Consider the following 26267-nt stretch of genomic DNA (forward strand, 5'->3'; position numbering starts at 1 on the left):
GAGTCCTTTTCCTGTGTATACACACATGCACACGTTATTCTTATAATCAAGATTAAAGGATATATTTAATGTTATGCGCTGCTTTGCAAATTTAACATTACACCATAGGAACATTACCATGTCATTAAAACTTTTTTATACGCATTATGTTTTTTTAAGGTTTTATTTATTTTTTATTTGACAGAGAGAGAGAGAGACAGCACAAATAGAGGGGAGGAGAAGAGGGAGAAGGAGAAGTGGGGTTCCTGCTAGCAGGAGGACCTGAGCCGAAGGCAGATACTTAACCCACTGAGCCACTCAGGCACCCCAATGTTTTAAAATAGCTATGTAAAATAGCTACCTAACAGTAGCCATGTGGATATATTACCTAATTCATGTAGCCATTAACCAAAGGCTACTCTTTATAAAGAATTAATTGGAAATAGAACAATATAACTATGTTATCATGAGCTGTTTGGGGGGGTAACTGGAAGTAACTTATAGAAAATTTTTTCTGTAAATAAATTTTTACATAAAACCATTTAGACTACAAGTCTCTTCAATAAATAGATGTCTTGAGATTAGCATATTTAATGAAAGAAACCAACACTGAATTTTTAATTCAAAAGCATAACAGCGAGGTAATACTATGTCTACCTATTCTGCAGTTAACCCTCTGGAATAGCACTCAGATACAGGGATGTTGCCTATAAATAAATCCCCTTTAAAATAAATTTTCTTCCTATGGTCCAAATTAACAATGAGAAAAAGAATGCTTTCTAGGAAATAATAAGGAAACAGTATATTTTAATGTCTATTTACTGGCTAGTGAAAATCATTTAATATAAAACTTTTTAAAAGATTTTATTTATTTATTGGACAGACAGAGATCACAAGTAGGTAGAGAGGCAGGCAGAGAGAGAGGGAGGGGGAAGCAGGCTCCCTGCTGAGCAGAGAGCCTGATGCAGGGCTCGATCCCAGGACCCTGAGATCATGACCTGAGCAGAAGGCAGAGGCTTTAATCCACTGAGCCACCCAGGTGCCCCTAAAACGTTCATTTTTAAGGTAATCTTTAAACTTCAATTAGATCAGTTCTGTTACTTTTAGGAAAGAGGTAATAATATTCTATCAGAAGGTGAAAAATGTACATATTGTTTTTTTCCTCTTTAGAAAAATTATTCAAAATAATAAATAAAATTATTTATCAAAAAATAAGATACAGGGGCGCCTGGGTGGCTCAGTCAGGTAAGCATCCGCCTTCCTTCGGCTCAGGTCCTTGGATCGAGCCCTGCCTCTGGCTCCCTGCTCAACAGTGAGTTTGTTTCTCCTTCTTCCTCTGCCCTCCACTCGTGCTCTCTCTTTCAGTGTTGCTCTCGTTCTCTCAAATAAATAAAATCTTAAAAAAAAAATAAGATAGTAAACTATTAAAACTAATAAAGACAAGGGATAAAAAGCTGCTTTAAAGGGAGCAGTTCATTAAAGCAGCAGAAGTACTGTTTCTTTTTTTGAGATGGCTATGACTTTTAAATTACTATTACGTTTTGCCATTGGAAAAATAATTACTGAACTCTCTTCAGCAAAATTTTAAAAATTAAATTACAGAATTTTAATTTCTTTAAAAAGAATTTTTTAAAAAAAGATTTTATTTATTTATTTGTCAGAGATCACAAGTAGGCAGAGAGGCAGGCAGAGAGAGAGGAGGAAGCAGGCTCTCTGCTAAGCAGACAGCCTGATGCAGGGCTGGATCCCAGGACTCTAGGATCATGACCTGAGCTGAAGGCAGAGGCTTTACCCACAGAGCCACCCAGGCGCCCCACAGAATTTTAATTTCTAAAAAGTGGTAGAGCAAAGCTGAAAAAGCTACTCTACATCACTTTACTTGATATAAGAGAAGGTTCATAAGCATTGCCAGAGGCAAGGGCAACAAAAGCAAATATGAACTATTGGGACTTCATGAAGATAAAAGCTTCTACACAGTGAAGGAAACAATCAACAAAACTAAAAGGCAACCTATAGAATGGGAAAAGATATTTGCAAATGACGTATGTGATAAAGGGTTAGTATCCAAAAATCTATAAAAAATTTATTAAACTCAACATACATAAAACAAATAATCCAGTTAAGAAATGGGCAGAAGACAAGAACAGTCATTTTTCCAAAGAAGATATCGAGATGGCTAACAGACACACAAGAAGATGCTCAACATCGCTCAGCATCAAGGAAATACAAATCAAAACCACAATGAGATATCAACTCACATCGGTCAGAATGGCTAAAATTAACAACTCAGGAAACAGATTTTGGCGAGGATGCAAAGAAAGGCAAACCCTCTTACAAGCTGTTGGGAAAGCAAACTGGTGCAGCCATGCAGCCACTCTGGAAAACAGTATGGAGGTTCCTCAAGAAATTGAAAAAAGAGCTACCCTACTAGTGATACATATGACAAAAGATGGGAAAGACCTATACACTGAAAACTATAAAGCACTGCTAAGAGACCTAAATCAATGGAGACAAATACCATGTTCATGGATTTTCAAGACAATTTTGGTAGATGTCAATTCTCCCCAGATTGATCTATAGATTCAATGGAACCCCAATCAAAACCCCAATAGCATTTTTGGAGAAACAGATGAGCTAGCTGATTTTAAGATTCATATGGCAATGCCAAGGAGCATGAATCACTAAAACAACTTCGAAAAAAACCAAACCAACCCACAGTTGAAAGTTTAACACCACCTGATTTTAAGACTTATTATAAGGCCACAGTAATCAAGAAAATGTGGTACCAGCATCAAGACAGATTAATGGAACAAAACATTAAATCAACAAGGAAATGCAAATTAAAACTGCAGTGAGCTACTACACACCTATTAGAAAGGCTAAGATTAAAAAGACCGGCCATACCAAGTGTTGGTGAAGATGTGGAGCAACTTGAACACTTACACATGGCTGGTGGGAATGTAAAGTACACTTTGGAAAAGTCTGGCAGTTTCTTAACAACAACAAAAACAAACATACACCCACCAGGTAACAGAGCCATTTCATTCCTAGGTATTCATCCAAAAAAAGAAGAAGAAGAAGAAGAAGAAGAAGAAGAAGAAGAAGAAGAAGAAGAAGAAAGCAAGCAAACAAGCGTATGTCTATGTAAAGCCTTGCATGTGCAGTTTTATTTGCAGCAGTTCAAAACTGGAAACAATGAAAATGTTCACCAACAGATATGGAGGAGACATACACTGGAACACTACTCAGGAATAAAAGGAATGGACTATCGATATAGTAACAACATGCATAAATCTCAAGATAATCACTCTGAGTGAAATACCAGGTCAAGAAAAAAAATGTGCATTCTGTATGATTCCACTTATGTAAAATTCTAGAAAATGTAAACTGATCTCTAGTGGATTAATGGGGTGGGTGCCAGTAGAGGGAGAAGTGGGGAAGGTTAGGTAAAAGGGTCACAGAGAGGCATGAGAAAAATTTGGGGGAGGGGATAAATATGTTCATTATCTTGGTTGTAGTAATGGTTTCATGATAGTATGTATACATGTAACAAAACATCAATTTATACACATTAAATATACATAGTGCAGCTAGAGTATGTCAATTATACCTCAACAAAGCTGTTTAGAAAAACAAAATGTAACAGCATGCCAAATCAAACAATAGAGAAATACACAAGGAAATCAATGGGAAAAAAAATTACTTCTAAAAAGGCCTCCACGATGTCCCTGTATTTCCTGTTTTGATTAGGGGTGGAAGGGGGATATAACATAACATCTGTTTCATGCCCCAGAGCACACCCTTAACCCTTGTCAGCTGTCTCAAAGTACATGCTTTTGGTGGTAGGGGTGGGGATGGATCCACTCACAACCATCAATTCCCATAAGAAAAACAAGCTAAAGTGTAAGCCCTATTGACAACAAATATTTAATCTAAAGATTCATCTTTTCTATGAAGAACAGCATATTATTGAATATACTGTTCGAAATGGATGGACTGTAAAACTTTTGTTCTAATAAACATAACTAAGAGTAAATGACTACTGAGTACCTCAAATAGCACTTGCTATCTCATTTAATCCTCACAATATATCATTCTGCTGATAAAGCTTATAGTGTAAATAACTGGCCAAAAATCACACAATTAAATGGCAGTACTCTAAACTTTTGATTTGAAAGCTCCATACTCTTAACAGCTGTACTTAATTTGAATATTCTAATCAATGGCTTTGTAGACTGCCTAGTAATTATCTTTATGTCTCTCTTGTTTGAAAAGCTAGGATTTCACATCTGGACTTCACTCAGAGAGAGTAGGAATAGAAAATATCAGCCATTCTAACTATAAAAAAATTAAAATATGGCCCCAAACACCCACTGATTAAATCCCTTCTAAAACATGTTTTACAGTAAAGGTTATGAACGTAAATCTAAAAACTTTAATAAACCCTGACACTGCATCAGATCTAAGACATGCAGATATAGTACACCCAATGTGGAAGACTCAAATCTAACTTTTATTAGCAATCAAATCTATTTTTCCAAATGTTTTAAATGGCCATTAAGGGTCCTCCATCTTCCTCTGGAGTAGTCAAACCTCGCTGGGAAGCAATCTCCTAGATCTGTTTAGAATTAATGAGCTGAGGCTCTCTTACTGAACTGTGGGATGCCAGCCCAGGAAACCCGGGACAGTTAGTTCATGAGCAATGTAATTTGCTTTCACTGTGGAAGGGATTCCTATAGTGTACTCATTCATGAAAATAAACTGGTCAAAGAGAAAGACTTTCACAAAGAATGTTTCACTCTGACATAATCTCTTGTAAAACAGAAAATCACTTTATATAAAAGTTCAATTAGGACCAAATTCAGTATAACTGGCCTCTGTAGCAACTAGATTTTTAAATACAGAGAAGCTGAATATTATACTATTTTCTACCGACTTTCCTGGTTCCATGCCAAACACGTCTTGGCTGCAACAGAAGAACGAGGAGGCTTTTATATTTTGGGGAGAAAAGTAACTATGGCGGGGGCTTTTCTAGAAGGGTGTAGTTGCAATCTGGCACTTTGCAGAAATTCTGGAAAATGAATGAAGTTCTTTTATAAATATAGCTCTATATGTAGGATCTGGGACCTTTATAATAAATACATTCCTATAAAAACCCACACCCTGCCAATGTGACCTACTATTTATTTAGCAGCAACTGTGAACCATATGGTTTTGTTCAAAAGTTGCAAGGTTGAAGAATAGATTTTATGCCCAGGAAAAAAAAAATCTATTTTGAAGGTAAAGAGGGAAAAAAAGATAAGCTTTTTTACTTAAACAGAAGGAAAAACCAATCTATTTCAAAACCTTTTCAACCCATGAAACATGAATTAAGGAAGAATACTAAATGTAAGAAAATTAGTAAGCTGCCATATTAGTTCGAGAAGCCCAACAGGTGTTTGTTGCTAAGCAAGAATTATAGAAATAGTAACAGTAAAATCTTTATATATTATAGAAGCCCAAACAAACAAACAACTACAAATAGAGATTTCATTTTAACTTTAAGAATCTGTTTTGGCAGTTGCTTTTCTCAAAAGGACTTGAAACAAGTTTTGACCCCAGCTGCTACTGATTTTATCTAACAATAGACTGTTTAAAGACATCTCACTTCTGGTGAAGCTATTCATTTCAACTTAGACTGCATCTAGCTTAAGCTTCAGAAGATAACTTTATCACCTCCAAGCCCTATGCAGACTAAACACAACACTTGTGCCCCATTCTGAATGGTATCTTATATCCAAATGCTCCCTTAATTATAGCTCCTGCTTCTCAAGCTGCTCTTTCAACTTGTCAGAAGCTGCCTAAAGTAACTAAAATTGGATTCACGCAGAAAAAATGTATTTTAGGAAAACATGTGCAACAAGCACCTACGCATCTGTTAACATTAAAACCAGAAGGCAGTATGTTCAGCCACATAAGAACAAGCTGTAAAATTTAATAATTCACAATACCCACTCTGAAATCTTATGGCAGTCTTCTATTTATTTATTTATTTTTGAAGATTTTATTTATTTATTTGACAGAGAGAGAGAGAGAGACAGATCACAAGTAGGCAGAGAGGCAGGCAGAGAGGGAGGGGGAAGCAGGCTCCCTGCTGAGCAGAGAGCCCGATTCAGGGCTTGATCCCAGGACCCTAATATCATAACCTGAGCCGAAGGCAGAGGCTGAAGCCACTGAGCCACCCAGGGCCCCTATGGCAGTCTTTTAAAGCAACGCATCACAATGGCACGATCATTTCATCTATTTGACAAGTCTTTACTGTCTGTCTCTAAGCCCTATGCTGGGTGCAGAGGATACAGTGATTAGCAAAATAGACACATTTGGTTTCTAAGGCTGAAAAGCAAAGAGAAAATAAGGTTGGCCTGGTTTTTCCATTAGAGGCAGCCATCCCCCCCCCCCCCACCATCCCACCTCAACTGTGAAGGGGTTGAGGCCCATAAGTTTTTGTAAAAGTCAACTGTAATATTTATATGGGGAACCGCCTCCCGGAGCCCCAGTGTCAACAGGGGTAGCTCTTCAGCTGAGTGTCTTTAACACATGTTGCCAAACTACTGTAGTTTTCTAAAATCTGATCGCTATTTATAATAATATTGCTCCTAGAAAATGCTTTCTGGGTTTTACAAGAAGTCATTGGTATGAGCCAAGCACTTCCCGGCGCAGCTTAGGTGGAGAACTCTTCGGGTTCTAAGCTGGTAAACACCTCCGGACAGGAGAGCCAGGTTCTCAGATGAGAACCAAGAGAAAGAAATGAGAAAACAATAGGCAATAGGAGTGAGAATTAGGAACCAGCTCAAACTTCCCCCAATCCTTTTCTCTCTTCTCTTCATTGAGCAGAAAAATACGGGATAAGAAATGGGAGGGTGTCCTGGGTTTAATCAGTTTACGACTATTGGTAACAATGGGATGGGGTTATGAGAAACAGAATAGTTTCCAGGGATGTACAGGGAAAGGAAGAAAATTCACTAATAGTGACAAAAGGGGGAGGCCTGTGGAAGTGGCAGAGATGAGTCACCAGCCAGAGTGAACATTTATATGCAATGTACGTTGGGAGGGGAGTCATTAAAAAACTAGGCACCGCTGAGGGCACACTAGAGTCATCCATTCATAATATTAGCGACCACTGACTGTTCCTTGGATATGGGGAACATGGTAGGCACTGAAAGAATCTACACAAAGGGTAAAAAATGGCTCCCACGCTGTTGCAGGATCTGCAATGCCTGGCAAATTGCAATATTACACACAAATACTAGTTATTAATCATTTATTCTTATTACAGAGAAGGAAGCTGTGCTCCAGACAGATTGAATGATGTGACCAAAGTCATACAGTTCTAATTAGCAGTATGGGAGGCAAAGATGCAGGCAATGAACTTTAACATATGTGACTAGGCATGTGTCAAAGCCATAAACATGTGATCCCGAGGGAGCCATGCAAACCCAAGACTGAAGCAAGCAGGGAAAGGAAGAACAGAAAACAGACTCCATCCCCACCCCCAACCCCACATATCAGAAGGGAATTGCCTCATGCACTCTGGAGAATGAAACCACTGGAAATTACTTATCACATATGACAAAGCTACCAGGGAAAACAAAACAAAACAAAAAACCCAATAGTTTTCAGTGATAAACTACCCTGAGGCATACTCATTAGACAGAAATGTCAGCCTTTTTCAGTCATTCTTGAAAAACACATTAGCATGTCACTTAAGAGCACATAGAAATAATAGGTTTAGATTTAATTTTATCACAATTATAATTTAGAGTAATCCAAGAAAAGACTACCCAGATATGACCAAATGAACAACACATTTACTCTGTATCAGTGCAGAAAGGGAAAAAGGCTTTTTGTATGAACTCTTTTGAGTGGTTATTGTTGGCTACTTAGGGAATCACTGATTCTCTAAGCCTCCTTGAAATTATCTAGAAAATTATCTTTGTTGCTGTAAAAAAAATCTTCATGGGGCGCCTGGGGGGCTCAGTGGGCTAAGCCTCTGCCTTCAGCTCAGGTCATGATCCCAGCACCCTGGGTCGAGTCCCGCATAGGGCTCTCTGCTCAGCAGGGAGCCTGCTTCCCCACTCCTCTCTGTCTACTGATGATCTCTGTGTCAAATAAATAAATAAAATCTTAAAAAAAAAAATCTTCAACAATGGAGCTTCATATGAACACACATGAAATAAATATTAATGCAATATTTTAAAAAGTAGATAATTTTGAAAACAAAACAAAACAAAAACCCAAAATACTTCATAAACTTTTTACCAGTGAGTTTTAAGATGTATACGGATATAACCTCTAATTAAAATTTGAGACTATAAACCTCTTCTTAGATCCTTAGACTTGGGTGAGCGCTCTGCAGGGACTACTCTCTCCAGCATGCTCAGGTCTCTCTTCTTGGGCCATTTCTTCTCCCTCTCTTCCTCCTGCTGCTCACACAGATACCCTTACTGTCTTTTCTTTGAATCTGCAAATCTGATCTCAGGACAGATTGGGAAACATCCTTACAAGGGTGTAAAGGGTTCATGAAACTCAAATGGAGTTTGAGTTTTTTTTTATATTTATATTTTTTAAATTAGACTTTATTTTTTTAGAGCAGTTTTATTTTTCATCTTATTTTTACTTATTATTTTTTAAAAGATTTTGTTTATTTATTTGATAGAGATCACAAGTAGGCAGAGAGGCAGGCAGAGAGAGAAGGGGAAGCAGGCTCCCCGCTGAGCAGAAAGCCTGATGCGGGGCTTGATCCCAGGACGCTGAGATCATGACCTGAGCCAAAGGCAGAGGCTCAACCCACTGAGCCACCCAAGCGCCCCTTACTTATTATTTTTAAGTAGGTTCCAAGCCCAGTATGGAGCCCAGTGTGGGGCTTGAACTCATGACCCTGAGATCAAGATCTGAGCTGAGATCCAGAGTCGGACGCTTGACTGACTGAGCCACCCAGGCACCCCTATTAGAGCAGTTTTAGGCTCACGGAAAAACTGAGTGGAAAGCAGTTTCCACATATGTCATACCTGCCTCCCCTCTCCCCTTTATGTCTTAACAGATATCAAATACTAAAACAACAGTAAGAATTCTTTATCTGGGGTCTAGGGAATCCAGAGATGATCTTCATGGAGTCCTTCATTGCCCAGATATTATAACCTGAATTTTGGTATATGGATAAAAATACATTTTTTAGGAAGCAAGTCTCATTGCATTCGGAAGCAGCTGGCATTCAAAAATGGTTTAGGCCTCTAAGCCAAAGAATGAAGTTCAAGGTCCAGACATGAGGTGGAGTTACTAAAGAACTATTTTGGGGTCAGAAAGGCTTTACCAGGATCCTTAAAAGCACACCACACAGGTAGCTGCCAGAGCGAGTATCAATATGTTCACCCAGACCTTGAACTTCAACAGGGGCTACAGAAATACCCAGGTTAAAGAAATTTCAACCCATGAAACGACTTTCAAAACATACGATGACCTCTTTTTTTTTTTTGGTTTAACACACCTTTAAAGCCTCTATCACGAGGTCCCTTGCTTCAAGCTCTCCTTCAAGAATACTGAATAGTGTTAGGAGTTCAGGCTTGCTGAGTTTTTCCAGATTCATCCTGAAAGCCTAAAACAAAGACAATGATCAGACAATCTCCAGAAGACAGAGTGAGTTTGGTATTACTAAAGAAAAAAATAAAGTGAGTCAGACAAGAAAAGAACAACAATTACAGTAAAAAATGGTTTAAGATGGCAAACAGTACAATTAAGTAGAAAAAATAAGAGCCTCTGATGTTAATCATAAACTGAGCAGTAAGGGAAAATAAAATTCACCTTAATTACGGATTTCATCACTATTCACAAAGATCAATTTTTCATCATTTTTCTTCCAGGCATATTTACGAACATCCTGGGAGGTCTCAGAAAGAGTTAGTCATGAGTTTTGTTACTAGAAGCACAGGTAAAATTCTGTTACCATGAACACTATTTCACCAGAAAATCATGAGATCATGAAAAGACTTCCCAGTTTTAGAGAACTAAATTCCTAAACTGTTTATAAAACATTCTGGCATCCCTCTGAAGTTGGATGAAACAAAACTTGGGCAAAGACAATGGCTGGTGGCAGTACGGGAGACAATTCTTTTTAAACCATCTACCTTCATGTGATAGGTGTTCTCTCTGAAAGTAGAGTTTAAAAGGAAAAACACCTACCATGGTATTTACATTTCATATAGTAAGATAAGACTTCAATGCAACCATCATACAAATATACTCTCAAATAATTTCTTAAAATATACCCTCCTTATTAAACATTTTAACTGGACAGATTACTACAAACTGAATTTATCTGACTCAGCAAGTTCACGTTTCCAAGAAGTCTTATATCTTCTGAAATATGTTAAATGGCAAACTGCATAGTACAGACTCAACCCTTTCTACAAGATAAATTTCTCAAAAATCACAAAGAGACAGAAGTTAGACTGCTACACAATTTTCCAAGGGTCTTCTGACCAGTGGGTATGGTGAGATACATTTTGTAACTTCTGAGGCTGAGCAAATACTACTTTCCTTCTCCCTCTTTTTACTTCCAAATTGTCACTCTCATATAGTTTCCTTTAAAGTGAATTACAACATGACTAGTTCACACACCCTCCAGTAATTCCCAACTCTTATGAGCACATTAAATTTTAGGAGGCAGACAAAAGAGTCATTGATTCCTTCCAGAGCTACCGCCTCTCAGTGAGGGAGAGCATGTAGGGAAGGCCTACTTCACTGTTGTTAGATTCTGTTCCAAGACATGCCGTACGAATCTTTCGCCACGTGGCAAAATATGTTCCATCTAACTTTGGTTTTAACTGCTAACTTTCTAACTACCGAGTTTCAGCAGCTGGTTAAGTGGTCCTCACTTTGAGATTAGAGAAGACCTCTCACATCAGGTATTTAAAAAATAACTAAAAAAACAAACACACAACCACATAAACCTAATAAAGCCACACACTTAATTTAAGATGGGATGCTGGAAAGAGCGTCTGGCTTTGCAGTCAGATAGATGCCAGGTCTGTATAACCTTAGCTGTGTGATTTGGGGCAAGTTTTCTGATTCTCAGTTTTCTTATCTGTGAAAGGGGGATGATGATATCAAACTCATAGGGTTGCTGTGAAGACTGGGTTAATAAATGTAAAACATCTCGCCAAATTCCCGATACAAGCTGAAAAATGGTCTAATTATTAATAACTAGTATCCTCTCTCATTTTCCACAAGAATTCTAAGAAAGGCATTATCAAAAGAGGGGGCAGCCAAGATCAATGACCTCAGAAATACCTTCAAGCTGCCCTTTTGTGGTTTGGAAACACAAGTGGACAGGGGTGATAGCATCCTGGAGTGAAGAACGGTGAGGAATTTAAGCCACCAGTTGAGTCACACTGGTTTCGTTGATGAAACCCTTCCCCCACTTCCTGATGGTTTCATGGTTCAATCTCACAGAGATTAAAAAGCAGAGGAAAAATCCTATCATTTTATGCCCATTCCCTTCCCTCCCATGATATTAAGCAGAATAATAGGCACTTGGAAATGTACTCTGTAAACACCAGCTACCCTGAGGAAATGAACAGGATGCAGAAACACCAAAATAATAATGGTAGTGTTCACACGTATTCTCCTTTCTTCCTTCAGTATCTTTGTAGTCCTTCAAAACTCTTATTTAGAGATCTAAAACTGGGGCTGAAGGAAGCAGTGCCTGATGAGGAAAGCTTAAAAGACCGGGAGCGAGGTGTGCAGAATTTCAGTCTGGGCTCTGCCACTGAGCAGCTCTATGGCCGTGGGGACAAAAGTTACCCAGTTGCTCCGGCTCGGAGTTTCCTCACAGGTAAAATCAGACAGACTAGATCATCTCTAAAGTCCTTCTGGTTTCCATTCCAAACTTTCATGGGTAAAAATCCAGAACTAATTGTTAGAGAATCCAATGAAATAAGAATAAAGTGAATATACAATAAACTAAAACAGACAGTACCTAAATCAAAGTCTTGGATCTGTTGTGATAAATATACATCCTCATAAAAGAGGAAAATTGAAACAATCTTCAGAGTCACTTAACTATTCAGGCTCCGCAAGAAAAAATTCCAATCTTTGTCAATGGCATAAAGCACTATAATCTTGTTATCTGCATTTGTAAATCGCTTTGCCACACAAATCTTAGTATCTGGAACAATCTGCTAATGCATACCCGCTCGTCCAGCTGAGTATCTACGTAAGGTAAATACAATACAAATATGACACAGGAGGAAAAAAGGGGTCACAGCTCTGTAACTGAAAAACCAATAGGTCTGTTTTCACATACTCTTATAACCTTTCTTTGGAAATACTAAAATTCAGCAGTTCTTTGCTGTTCTTTATTTTTGAATCCAATCTTAAATTTGCAATAAACTTAATATAAACGAAAGACCGTAAAACCACATCATGTTTTAGGGGGATAGCGATATTCCTGGGAGTGGGGGTAAAGGTGGGGGGTGAGGATGATACTGACCTGATAAGTGGCAGTCACACTTTCCGCCTCAAGGATAAATTCTTAAGGTCTTCTTCAGTTAAAATTTGGGAAAATCGACAAATATATTTAAAATGCCATCAGCATGGTGGAAGAGTGTCTGATGCTGCAAAATAATAAAAATTTATTTCTATGTTACTATACCATAAATGATTTGATAAACCCCATGAATGTCAACTATCATTACAACTGATAAGGCCTGACAGGTGTGGGTTGACACAGACAAGAAAGAAAACAGCCACTTCTTCAAGTCGAAGCTGAGTAATAAAGCAAAAATACCATGCATCTGACTTCCTTTTTGCAATTACAGTTAGGGAAGGTGAGGGCTTTCAAAACTGTTTTTACTTTAAGATGTGCACTGCCATTTCAAGGACTAACTTAGGAATGTCCTAGAAGAGAAATGACTTTGTCTCCCTGAACTGACAAAAGCCTATTTGCTTAAATCACCATGACTGATGCACAATACACTCGGATGGAAAAATTACATAATTACAACCGACCTTTTCAAACTGCTAAGTTTTGTAAGGTACGCCTTTATACCCTCACCTTCTGCCAGGCAATGAACAGACAAATCAACCTGTCACCATCTGGACTTGGTCTGTAAGGCTAATTCCTCATCCTAGCTCCTACTTTTCCCCATTTTTTTCCCAAATATTAAGTGTTGAATTACATGCAAATTCTGTGTTTATATTTTCCTAACAGTATATCAGACCCTGCAAACTTTTAAAAAAATGATAGGCTTTAAATTTTATGAGGAAACACAACTTTTGTCCTGTACTTTAAGGCACCAACTCTTAAACCTGACTCCCATTCTTGCCTAATATATAAATGATGTGGCCCAAGATATTTGGAAAAAGGCTGCTACTAATTCCATATTAATTGTCAGAAATAAGAGTGCCAGATTTTTGGCGTGTTGTAGTCTACAAACTCATTCTCTACTTGCTTTCTGAATGAGCTGTTACTTGTCACTGTCATGATCCATTAAGTAACTCTGAAAGACAAGATCATTTCAACCAGATGCTCAGTTCATTCCTTCCAATTGAAAGTCTCCAAGACACAACTTTCCTTAGAGTTTAGAGGCAGATATGTCTGTTCAAGGCATGCCACAGTCTATAAATCTGAAACAAAAACCACTCGTAGACAAGTTGTCTGAATACATTATCAAACACTGTGGCACAGCTAACTGTAGCTATAGTAAGCTTTATAGTTTTCTCAATTAAAAAATAAATATATATAAGAAAAGAGACAGGGCACCTGGGTGGTTCAGTGGGGTAAGCCTCTGCCTTCAGCTCAGGTCATGATCTCAGGGTCCTGGGATTGAGTCCCACATTGGGGTCTCTGCTCAGCAGGGAGGGAGCCTGCTTCCCTTCCTCTCTCTCTGCCTGCCTCTCTGCCTAATTGTGATCTCTCTTTCTCTGTGTCAAATAAATAAAATTAAAAAAAAAAGATAAATTATACATATTTTGCTACCTGGGGAAAAATAAACCTATTTATGGGATAGGTATGAAACTTATTTTTAGGTTATCAATAAATAATTTTGAACATCAGTTTGCCCAGCACACCATTTGGTCTATTCACAGGCTACTTTCCATCAAGCCAGGACCAACAGTCAGCAGTGTGTGAGTCTTCGACACAAGCTTTTATGTGCCAACAGTCACAAGAGTGGAGGCTACCAAGAAGGGTGCCCTCACCCCTCCCTGTCCCTCGTCAGTGGCAGTCCTGATTTTGCCATGGAGGTATGTTGCTGCAGCTTGGGTTCTGTTCATTTTATTCTGACATTTTCCCTTCTCTGGATAATACCCAAGCCCCATTCGTTCTGGTTCTGGTTGCTCCTTTTCGTTCTTGACGAAGCCCCAGGTTTTGCTCTAGAAATCTGAATTAATTCTACAGGAGAGCAGGAGTTGCTGCCTTTTTTTAACCACAGAGACACTGGTTGGCAGAAAAAGAAACACCCTAGGTTTCTATAGCTATGTAAGCAGGAGGGCAGGGCAGGGTGGAGTGCAAGTACATGTTTGTATATCTAGTATCTGGGTGTGTGTATGTCTTTATGTGGAACAGTAGGCTTGATTTCTAAATAGTGGGTAGTATGGGGCATGAAAGAGGGAAAGCACATTTTTGGTAAGTCGGTAATTCTGGACATAGAAACACCTTAAAAAAATCTACACAGATCTGGGTTTTTGTTTTTTTTTCTTTTTTAAGTCAACTTGGCTAGTATAAAAAACAAATCAGTTGTTTTGCCCAGAAAATCACACTTGCAAACTGCATAAAAATCACTTCTTTAATATATATGGAGACATCCAATTTAAAAAAACTTACACTTGGGATGCAACTGACTGGGATTCAGGCCATTTAGTAAGTTTTTAGTATTAGCAATAAGACAGAAAGCAAATTTGCTCCAACTATGTGAGGATTTTCACATACATATCAGCTAGGGCAACATATAGGAGGCCAATTAATTCTTAAAATTCAGAGTCAACACTGACATACAAAATGGGTGTTTTTGAGAGCTTTCCACTAGATAATGTACTTCCTTAAAAACACAGAATATATGAAACTTAAAAAATAAAATAAACATGTCACATTTATAAATACTAAATCTAAATATGGACAAAAATGCACTGCTATTTTTAAAAATGTATCCAAAGCAACCTACTATCTGGGGGTGGAAGGCGTTGACACATTACCTTGACTATCTCAAAAAGATGTGTTTCCCCACCCTCTGGCACTTCTAGTTTTTCGGAAGGGTTATTTATGCATTTGGGGGTAAGAGAGTGACAACATTCCAAACTGCACTTCTCATTCCACTTTTGGCATTTTAGGATTAGTCTAGGGAAGAAAAACATGTCAAAATACTGTCAGAAAATAATTTTCTGACCAAGAAAGCAGATCTTTTGTACGTTTACTAAAGAGAGTTGTTTTTGCTACGATTATTTACAAAGGTTCTAAAACCAAGGTATAAAAACAAATATCATTTTATTGAGTTCTACAATACTAAGCAATATAAGCTTTACTACAAATGTCAAATCAATCTTTCAGTTGAAGATAAAAGATATTACTGGACTATTTGGATCCTTATGTGTCTATGTGTTATAATAAGTGTTTGGACTAGGGGTGTCTGGGTGGCTTAGTCAGTTAAGTTCCAACTCTTGATTTCTATGCAAGTCATGATCTCAGGGTTGTGAGATCAAGCCCTGCATTGGGCTCCACGATGAGTGTGGAGCCTGCTTAAGATTCTCCCTTTCCCTCGGCTCCCACCCCCTGCTCGCTCGCTCTCAGGAAAAAAAAAAAATGTTTGGGCTAAATTGGATGCCTGCCCCCATTCATATATTCAAGTCTTGATCCCCAACACCTGAGAATATAATGCATTTGGAGACAGGGTCTTTTTTTTTTTTTAAGATTTTTAAAAAGATTTTATTTATTTATTTGACAGAGAGAGAGATCACAAGTAGGCAGAGAGGCAGGCAGAGAGAGAGGGGGGGAAGTAGGCTCCCTGCTGAGCAGAGAGCCCAATGTGGGGCTCAATCCCAGGACCCTGAGATCATGACCTGAGCCAAAGGCAGAGGCTTAACCCACTGAGCCACGCAGGTGCCCCTGGAGACAGGGTCTTTAAAGAGGAAATTAAGTTAAAATGAGGTTATTAGGGTAGGCCCTAATCTACTATGGCTGGTAGCCTTATAAGAGGGAAACCCGGATACAAACAAGGGGCAGAGAAAGACCATGTGAAGACACAGGGGGAAGAGGGTCATCTACTAGTCAAAGAGAGAGGCCTCAGAAGAAACCAATCCTGCTGACACATTTCCAATTTCTAGCCTACAGGATTTCGAGAAAATAAATTTCTGTTGTTTAAGCCACCCGGTCTGCCTTGTTATAGCAGTCTAAGCAAATGAATACAACATGTTAACCATTTACTACTTTATAGACTCTTAGAGCAACTAGATCTGAGCCTTCCCATTACCAGGAGAGTGCTATAACATTTCTCAGAATGCCTTGCTTTGTCTTATTGCTATCAGTTTGTTTTTTCAAGCCACACTATAGATAGTATTATATAAAACAAAATGGTCTCAAAACAGTTTTGAAGATTATAAATTTCACAGCCCTGAAATGTAATATGAATAATACACTTAGAAAGAAATTGCAACAGTGCTAAGGGATCAAGATGCTTGTGTATCGATAGTCAATACAGACTTTGAAGTAGGCCTCAAGAAACCAGTTCTGTAATGAAGCTAATTAACGTCGACATTTAAAATACTTTCAGTACTCTATTCAAACATACTCTATTCACAGCAGATTCTAGGATGCCAAATTTTCTGGATTTATGCTTAGTGCAGAAATGAATAATGATATAATTGAGCCTATCAACATTAATCACCACCACCTCAGAGTTTTATAGCAGCGTTTTCCAAGAAGAATTCAAGTAGGAATAGTTATAACAAAAAAGACATTTATCGAGCTAAATAAAAACAAAACAAAAAAGATAAACATTAATGTGTTCCAGGCAGTGTTCCAAGTACCTGCCATGAATTAATTCAATCCTCACAACAACCTTAGATGACAAATGCTACAACCACCATCACATCCCCATCTTACAGACTAGAAAAGTGAGGTACAGAGGCTAAATAACTTGCTCGAAGTCTCCGATATAGTATGCGGCAGAAATGGGATTTGAGCCTAAGTAATTTGATTCCAGTGGCTTCCTTAACAACCATTACGACTTGGTAACCATTGTTCACATCTCATCTTCTCATTTTACCAGCTTTATGAACTGTATGGTAGAAAAACCTCTCTAAAACGTGATCCACAAATCTGGAAGGGACCTCAGCAATAATCTCATTTGGCACTCTTCATTTTACAGATGAAAACTGAGGCCAGGGTTGTTCAATGAATTCCTGAAGATTACAGTTAAATAGTAAAACTAGTTCTAACACCTATGTCTTCTATAGATCCAGTCTAATCCACTTTCTGGGACATCATGATGGATATTAGATTTTTGTTTTGTTTTGCTCTGTTTGAAGACTCCTGCATCTCTGGTTTATCTCTTTCTGTGTGTGAATATCCATCTCCTTCTCTCATTATGTGTGTATGGCTGTTTCTCTTATTTGTTGCCAATAAGATTTATAGGAGTATTGAGGAAAACAAGGAAGTGGCCTTATGCCCATAAACAAATATTCAAACATCTCTCCCCCCAAATGAGGACATTTAGCACAACGCTATTAAAAACAGGTCTGTCTACCTGGATATCTGTTTACACCCTTTCAAGTATTCTCATCTGAGACAAGACCAAACCAGAAGAACTACATTAGTTAAGCTACTGGAATGTGTGTTAACGAAAATGAATAATAGATTTTACATTAATATTTTTCATTAAAAATGTCTTTTAGCATTAGAAAAATACCAGAAGTATGAACCAAGTATATGCCGGTTGACTTTATTTAGCTTAAATGAAATTATAACAAAATTCATTGACATATACATCTGTCTGTATCATCTATCTGCCTATCATTCCCCTAAACTTCTGTATTTCTGAAATAATGCCACCATGAGTTGTAAAATACTACAACAAAGAAAAAAAATAACATATAGATTGATTTTCTTTCCAGTAAAATGATTCATGGGCCACAATTCTAGGAACAGCCTGAATTACAAAAACCCTTCAAATGTCAATGTAGAAGGAAGTTGTTGACTCCATCAGGATTCCAAACCGGGAAGAAACAGAACATACATATAAGCCATAAAACAATCAAGGTATCTGTATTGTAGCTGTGCTCATAACTCGACTCTCCTAGAACTGCAAAAAATTCCACAATAAATTTTATAACTGATAGTGTGTTTTACCTTTTAAATTTTGTCTTCCTTTTTAAATGAATTTTTTTTTTTTTAGAGAGAGAGAGCGAGAGAGTAAGCATGACTACACAGAAGTAGGGGGAGGCAGGATGGGGCAGGGAGAGGGAGAGAGAGAATCAATGTGGGGCCCAAGTCGAGGTTAGATCTCAGGACCCTGAGATCATGACCTGAGCCGAAATCAAGAGTCGGAAGCTTAACCGACAGAGCCACCCAGGCACCCCTTAATTTTTGTATTCTAAATCAGATCACGGATTTAAAAAATAAAAGTTTAACAATTTGCTATCAGCTGAAAATTACCAACGATGGACCTAGCAATTGTTTTTGCTCCAAGGTTCCTCAGGGACAGTAATGCTCCTGAGAAGTGGTATGTTGCAGCGAAAAGCTGTGTGGGCTTTGGAGTAGGACAGACCTAGGTTTGCATCCTGGCTCTGCTACTTCATCATTCCTCTATCCACTTAACCTCCGAGTTTTCAGTTCTTCATTTATAAAATGGGCTAACACCGACTACTTTAACGGGATATCGACCAGTTAAAATGAGTGGCTGGTCAGTTCTCATCCCTGGAGCACATACGTGGCTTCATTAGCAAAATAATGAAGTTTTTTTTACTTTTCCTATGAGTTGCCATTTTCTATCATTCATGTGTCTAATTTAGAAATCAAATCAAGTTTACTCCTTCTGACTTGGTGGGTTGATCTGCTCCAGAAGGAGATGGCCTGGCCAGTTTCTGGGAAGGTCACAGCTCAGGAATATGCACAGCATTTGTTCAGGCCAATGGTTATCTCCATACTTGGGAAAAGAAAAGGACATCCTTCTGCCTACACTAGCTTTTTGTGACTTTAGGACACAGGTGAAAAGCATGACTTCATTTCCACAGAATTTTTTACAGCTTTTAATCAAGTCACAATTTTTTTTTTCAAGTCACAATTTTAACTTAATGCCTGAGAAATTGATTTTCTAAACATAACATGGCTATTTTTTATATTATGTTAAATGCATAGTGGATATGTATCTATATTTATAACCCAGGAGCAATTAGGCCCTTCTGTTATATCAGTTCTTCTGTTTTCATATCTGTCTTCTAAGACCTCTCTCCTTGACAAACTCAAGTTGATTAAACTTAGCACCTAGCAGTGTGGTTCAAAGGGGTTTTTAAAAGTAGGCTGGTTGGAAAGAAATGTACAGCTCTGAATTACAGCCAGGAAGACTGGGCTTTATCTTCTAGGAAATGAGAAGCCACTAAACATTTTTAATCAGGTAAATTTCACAACAGAAGCATACTTTTAGGAAGGGAAAGAGCTGATTTGACTGAAAAATTGAAGCAGAAAAAGTAGTTAGGAGAAAACTTCAACAGTGCAGGTATGAGGCGAAAATGTGTGAAGTAGGATGGCGGCAATCAGGATGGAAGAGAAATGATGGATTCAGGAGACTTCGTGCAGAATTTACAGTAACTTCGTACCAGTTCCATTCCATGACACAGGAGGCGAAATAATCCCAGATCGGCTGAACTTTTAGACTGATTGACTAGAATGATGACGCCATTAACAGAAACAGGGATGTTAGAAAAGGAACTGGTTTTAGGGGAAAATGGTCACTGATGTGAGACATGCTGAATGAGAAGTTATCAGACTCCCAAGAAGAACGAAATGTGTTAAGAGTCAGTTAGTGTGGGCAAGACTAAAGGTTTAGAAGTGGAGAAGTCTTCATGGGTAGAGCCTTTTAAGAAAATTCCTTCTGTGCCTTCAATTTAAGAACAAGAGGCAATAGGAAGGAGCTGATACATGGGATGAGACCTGATCATTTTTGTATCCTCAACTATTAAATCACTTAAGAACCAGATTTGTTCTGTCCTTATTCCTGTAACACTCGCTGCAACAGAAAGTTTCTGGCTGGCAGAAACTGAGAGATGGGGCACCCCTTCCGTCACACCTCCCCAAAGCAAAGTTAGCTCTTCTCTCTTCTTCCTGTAACCTACCAGTCACTCACCCTTTGTTCCTTTCTCTTTTGTAACTTACAGTTCTTACTTCTTGTTAAAACAATTCCTCCCTGGGGTGCCTGGGTGGCTCAGTGGGTTAAAGCCTCTGCCTTCGGCTCAGGTCATGATCCCAGGGTCCTGGGATCGAGCCCCGCATCGGGCTCTCTGCTCAGCGGGGAGCCTGCTTCCCCCTCTCTCTCTCTGCCTGCCTCTCTGCCTACTTGTGATCTCTGTCTGTCAAATAAATAAGTAAAATCTTAAAAAAAAAAAAAACCAAAAAACAATTCCTCCCTGCTTGCTTCTCCCTGCAGTACTTCTTCCCTGGCTCTCACCAGTCTAGGATGGCAAACCTACAGTACTCTTCAGCCTTGCCCTGCCTAGCAGCTGTGTACAAAGGACCAAAGCAGATGCTCTCAAGGCTCAAGGTCAGAAGTTTTTTTGGTCTGTAAACCCCATCATCCTGTGCTCTCCTATTTTCTTTTCTAGTTTTTATTGAACTCAGTAACAATTAAGGATAACATTCTTTGTGGCTCCACAAGTCAGAAAGGCTTCATTTAGCAGCAAAGGATACATTTAGATGGGAAACTCTGGCTTTGGACCTGAAATACAGAGTTTGGAAATACTTGGCAGGGAGGAACCATATTACTGCATTCTTTACTTCAATGCCTGCTTGTAGTCCTGTTTTCCTCAACCCACACACCCCTGTCCTCAACTCCCCCTACCTCCACTCTTAACTCCTGTCTATCGTTTCTTCTCACCTGTTCCCATCATCGCTCCTTACTTTTGGGGCAGTTGGGGGAGCTGTCTTCAAAAGGCAAAAACCACTTTTGATCAAAATTACCACTGAATATCCTTAAATCTAACAGAAGGTGCAACCCTGTACTGTCATCCCCGTGTCCACAAAGCCAATTATAGGACACCGAGGATGGAGGTACTTAAGATGGTAGAGTTTGGAGTGTAGCAACTGACAAGTCAGAGAAGACACCAGATGGTTGAATCCCTTGCCTTTCTTTTTCTGAGGCCAAAAAATTCAAGAAAGATAATTTGCACGACAAAATTATGAAATACACACTCTATGAGGCGGACATACATACTCCCCTAAAAATCCTTGTATTAGATGTCTACGATCATGATGTATAGAAGCTTTGTTTCCTCAACTTAGGAATCTTAGCTATATACTAAAATACTTAAAAGCAACCAAATGATAACTAAAGTCATATACTGATTCTTCACTTTTGTTAAAATGCCAAAGGAGTAAAAGAATATTTAATACTAAATTCTGTAATTCATATGCAAAGTGCTAGTAAGGACAGCAATAATACCTACCAATACTGTATGCTTCCTACGTGCCAGGGACCTTGTTCTGTGATTTATGTATACAGTAGTTCATGTAAACCTTAAAAAAAAAAAAAAATCACTCTAAAAATTACTTCTATGTCACAGCTGAGGAAAATGGGATGTGGTGAGATAGAAAACTGCCCCTGCCTGGGGCACACTTTGCAAAAGAGCAGCAGAGCTGGGATTTGAACCCAGGTTTGCCTTTAGAGTTTTTGCTGTCAACTCCCACACTCTATAGCTTCAAAACAAATAAGCCATCTTGTCATTAAAATGCTTTGAACTGCAACTTACAAGATGTGATTTTTAGTTATTAGCAGTAAACACGTAGGAAATAAGAAAAAATGGGCCTTCAGAAACAGGCTGACAAGTCATTCCTGGGGTCAACCACCAGAGACTGGACATACTTCCTCTAGAAATAAATCTCTGCTTCTCATATCATGCCATCAGATGCCAGTTCAATGGCAACCCCTCAAAACATGGGTCTCTTACACTCAAAAAAGCCAAGAATTCCAATCCTGTTCTGCAAATAAACTGGTAGCACTGCAAACCTGATTCTGCCAAGACACATCCATTATAGACCCGAGTGCACTGGGCCCACCATATCAGTCCACATGATTCCATTCAGGGACCCAATTCTCCTTGTGTCCCTGTTCATGTATTTAGTGCTAGTTCAGAAAAGCACAAAATCGACTAAAAATCCACTTGAAAAAAATCCCAAAGTAGATGAGTAACTTGTCCAAATCAAACACTCGGAAACCATTCTTAAAAACCAGTAATCAGTTCCTAGTGTGCTCTCCTAAATTCACCTCATTCCACTCAGGTCAGAGTCTCAGAGAAATAAAATTCCAAAATGACTAGCAGTGATTACATTAGTAAGTCTGTTTCAGATTTCATTACAGCAAAATTATATATATATAAACAGCAGATACTTTCTTATAGGAAATTCAATATTTTAGAGTCACTTAAGATACTGGAGTTTCCTAAGACATCAGGTAGGGAAAATAATGTTAAATTACAGCAAAAAGAAACGGACTATACTAAGTTGTGTCATACCCTATCAGCAATTTATCTTTCTAGTCTACCCTAAGGTGACAGCTTCAAACTAAGTTCAATAAACACCTGTCCCAGGGACTGGGAAACACACAATGATTACAAAAGAATTACTACTACCTGCTCTCAACGAATTTATAACTAAGTGACATAGAGTAGATATATACACAAAAATCCTCTGCATACAATGCTTCTCCTCATCTAATATGACCAAACAGTTGTTGAAAAAGTCAGAGCAAAGATTTCCAAGACCCAAACGTGTACCAGACAGGTCCTGCTTGTTGTGCCAAATAATCAAAGAGCATTATTTGCTTTTTCCTCTCTGCTCATTAAGGCTCTGGCAATCATCACTGCTTTGGTTCTTAGTCTCTTACCTCAGTTTATTTTCTGTTCTCTGCTCGTGTAATAAGATATATCTTTTTGGGATTTCCTGTTCTGCTTTTTGTTTTTTTCTGCTGCTTTTGCTGGGGGCCCATGTCTTACCCTCTCCTATCACAGTAAGTTTTGTGTTTGCTGGGGAGACCTACCCCACGGTTCTTTCTTTGTGCTTTTTTATTGGAGGTCTGGAAACAATCACTGAACAGATCTGGGAGCACTAAGAGTGGCTCTGAAAACTTCAAAGCTAACTATTCAAAAATAATAAACTTCAGGAAGTCTACCTTCAGAAAGTCTAATCAGGAAGGTAAGAGACAGCCATTATAACTGCACCATGATTTCAACTCTTTGCATTTCATGGCTATTAGCCTGGCTACAGACAACAGTAGTTAAGATAAACTTGAAAGCAAAAGAAACGATGTTAAAAAATATGGCAAATTTTAATACATGGAAGGGCTACCGATAGATGATTACTGGGGATTGAATATCATTAACAATAGGCCAAAATTATCAGTATTTTGCACCTGCTGAAATGAAGGTCAACTTGACAAAGCCTTTATGAGCACAATACAGAGACGCTTCTTGGTGGTTACAGGTCCATGAATAGCTGGAGCTGACCTTGCTTTTTATTTATCCTTATCTCTGAGATTTAAACCCGGCTCTTACTTCTCATCCCTTAAATTTTGGCAGGTAATACCACTGTTACAAAACCAGTCAATAACATCATGTGTGTTTCAGTTTCCTCTGGAAGGAAAAACCGGCCATAAAAAAGGGGCTACAGAGTAACCAAAGGCCACAGAGGGGATTAATGATAAACCTAGATGGCTGCACCTGAATTTTCTTCAAATACTTCCTGCCTTTTGTTTCAACAGAACTATACCTTCAAGGTTAACTGCAGTCTCCCTGAGCAACGGACCAGCCCACCCTAGACTGGGAGATACTCAGTCCTAATCTAATGCTCTTTGTATACTTATCTACACTGTTTTATTTGAAAACGTGCTATTATTCACCAGCAGCCCAACAATACACACTGCATTCTACCCACATAAGGCCAACTCTGCAGATAACCAACACACCCACCTATCTGTGAAACATAAAAGGATGGTTTTTCATCAAGTTCCCAAGGCAGAAATAGGGTAGAAAGCCAAAATGAAACGCAACTCAAACCTGAAAAAGCCTTAGAAGTTGGGTTCTCCCTCAAGGAGCAGAGATTGGAGGGACGGTACAAAGGGTGAAGGGGGAGCGGGGAATTAGTATTTCTCGTTCCTCCAGAGTCTAAAACAGTCCCGAAGCAGGTGAGCTCTGGGCCCGCGCCACCCTCCCCCTCCCCCGCCCAAGGGAACAGAGGATCCGAGGGGCTTCAAGAGGAAGCCCGAGTATCAGAGCGTGGGGGATGGGAAGAACTGAAGTGGGGGAAGGCCGCTTCTTCTGTGGAGCTGGCTGTCTAGGTCGGGTCTTGATTTCTGCCTCACCCATCTTTTTTGGAAAATACTGATTTTTATCTTACGGGTGAAACTAGCTCTGGTCCCACTCTGGCGACCAGGGACAAGTGTAGGGAGGGATGTCTGGCTTCCCGGGGGTACAGAATGAGGGTGGGAGCGGCAGCCTAGAGAATGGGAACCTGTGCGCCCTCCCCAAGGTTGAGGCGCCGGGCGAGCGGGACCCTTAAACGAGGGGTGTCAGGAGGGAAGCCCCTTATACGGAGCTGGGATTGACGGGGGACAATAAGTAGTTGCGAGGACCCTCGGAGGATGAGGAGCCGCCTCCTCGGGGAATACCGGGAGGCGGAGGAGACGGCCCCGCCCCCTCAGGGGATGGGCGCAAGTGGCAGTTGGGACGGCGGTGGGAGGACACCGGTGGTCCTACCCTTGCTTTTCTCTCGAGAACCCGGCCCCCCAGCCACCGCCAAGCCCCAGCCCAGGCGGCTCCTACCTTTTCCCGGCGCTCCGGGCTCTGCTCCCCGCCGCCTCCGCCACCCGCTCCCATCCACAGCCGCCTGAGGCCCCGCCCCTCAACCGCCAGGCGGGCGCAATGGCATTCACCAGGGCCAATCGCCTCCTCGCTTCCTCAGCACCGGCACCAATCCGCGCCGGCTAGAGGAGGGGCTTCTCCAAAGTCATTTAGGCTCCTCCCGGGGCCCCAAGATCCCTTTTGTTTGGGGAGAGCCGGGCTGGGATTGAGCTCGCGTCACTTCCTGGAGGAAGCGAGCTCCTCTGGCTGGGGCTCCGGGGTGGGCTCGCGCCCCTCCCGGCTCGGCTTCTGCAACTTTCCACCTTGTAGGCGGTTTCTGGGGAGCACGGTGCGGAGTGTTTCGTGCTTTACCCTCCTAGTCTGGGAGGCTTAGGAATGGCGGGCTTTGGGAGCTCAGGTTGTTTGGGCACATTAACGTTTCATTCTATCCAAAATGTTAATAAATGAAATGCCCTTTGGCGTCTGCTTTAGAATTAGTTGTCGCAAACCTGGTAACGTGTCTTTCCTGCTGTCTCTTTCTCTTGGACCAGCTTGTGGCTGGGGTGCTAGAAGCAAGAGCGCAAAGATGATAAACCCGGAGACACCCCCACCTCCCCTCCCCACCCCGGCCTTCTCTTTTGCCATTACATTTGGAAGGGAAGTACTAGCACTGGAGCTCCTGGCGCGGGAACACCGGGTAGCACCAGAGAGGGCAAAACCCAGTCCCACCTGCCTTCCAGGCAAAAGTCGAGTGATTGCAAATTAGTCTGTCAATATGCGTGTCCGATGAGGGGATATTTTTGTGCTCTTGGCCCTATTATATTGTGGGGCAATGGCGTTTGCAGTGAAGCTGGAACAAAGGGCAATGTAGAAGATGCAAGAAATGTCTGTCCCTTCTTGTGAACACAGGAATGCAGATCTTGCTGTTGGCAGCAAGCCCTCCCAGGACCATCCCTATCCCAGGATAGGGATGCATCCCTATCAGAGGTTAAGGTTTCTGGGTTCCTTTCCCATAGACTGCTCTCCAGGTCGCCAGATCTATTTAGCTAGTTAAAATAATAATAACCAGGGCACCTGGGTGGCTCAGTGGGTTAAAGCCTCTGCCTTTGGCTCTGGTCATGATCTCGGGGTCCTGGGATAGAGCCCCATATCGGGCTCTCTGCTCAGCGGGGAGCCTGCTTCTCCCTCTCTCTCTCTGCCTGCCTCTCTGCCTACTT

General features: G+C 40.0%; 1 protein-coding gene across 2 annotated transcripts in view; it reads right to left on the reverse strand.

Annotated features, from left to right (window-relative positions):
- The window catches only part of CTTNBP2NL (CTTNBP2 N-terminal like), a 49445-nt gene extending 24328 nt beyond the window's left edge, over positions 1–25117 (reverse strand). Inside the window, exons 1-4 of one of the 2 annotated variants that reach the window (XM_080802374.1) lie at positions 25033–25106; positions 21664–21733; positions 12506–12629; positions 9503–9610 (exon numbers count right to left, since the gene is read on the reverse strand). In XM_080802374.1, the coding sequence (XP_080658500.1) occupies positions 9503–9601 (99 nt within the window). In that variant the 5' untranslated portion in view covers positions 9602–9610; positions 12506–12629; positions 21664–21733; positions 25033–25106. Of the gene's footprint in view, positions 1–9502; positions 9611–12505; positions 12630–21663; positions 21734–25032 lie in introns of both variants that reach the window. The other variant, XM_080802373.1, reaches the window with a different exon arrangement.
- Between the last annotated feature and the right edge of the window lie 1150 nt (positions 25118–26267).

This window comes from Martes martes (assembly GCF_963455335.1).
Source record: "Martes martes genome assembly, chromosome: 4".
Taxonomy (NCBI): domain Eukaryota; kingdom Metazoa; phylum Chordata; class Mammalia; order Carnivora; family Mustelidae; genus Martes; species Martes martes.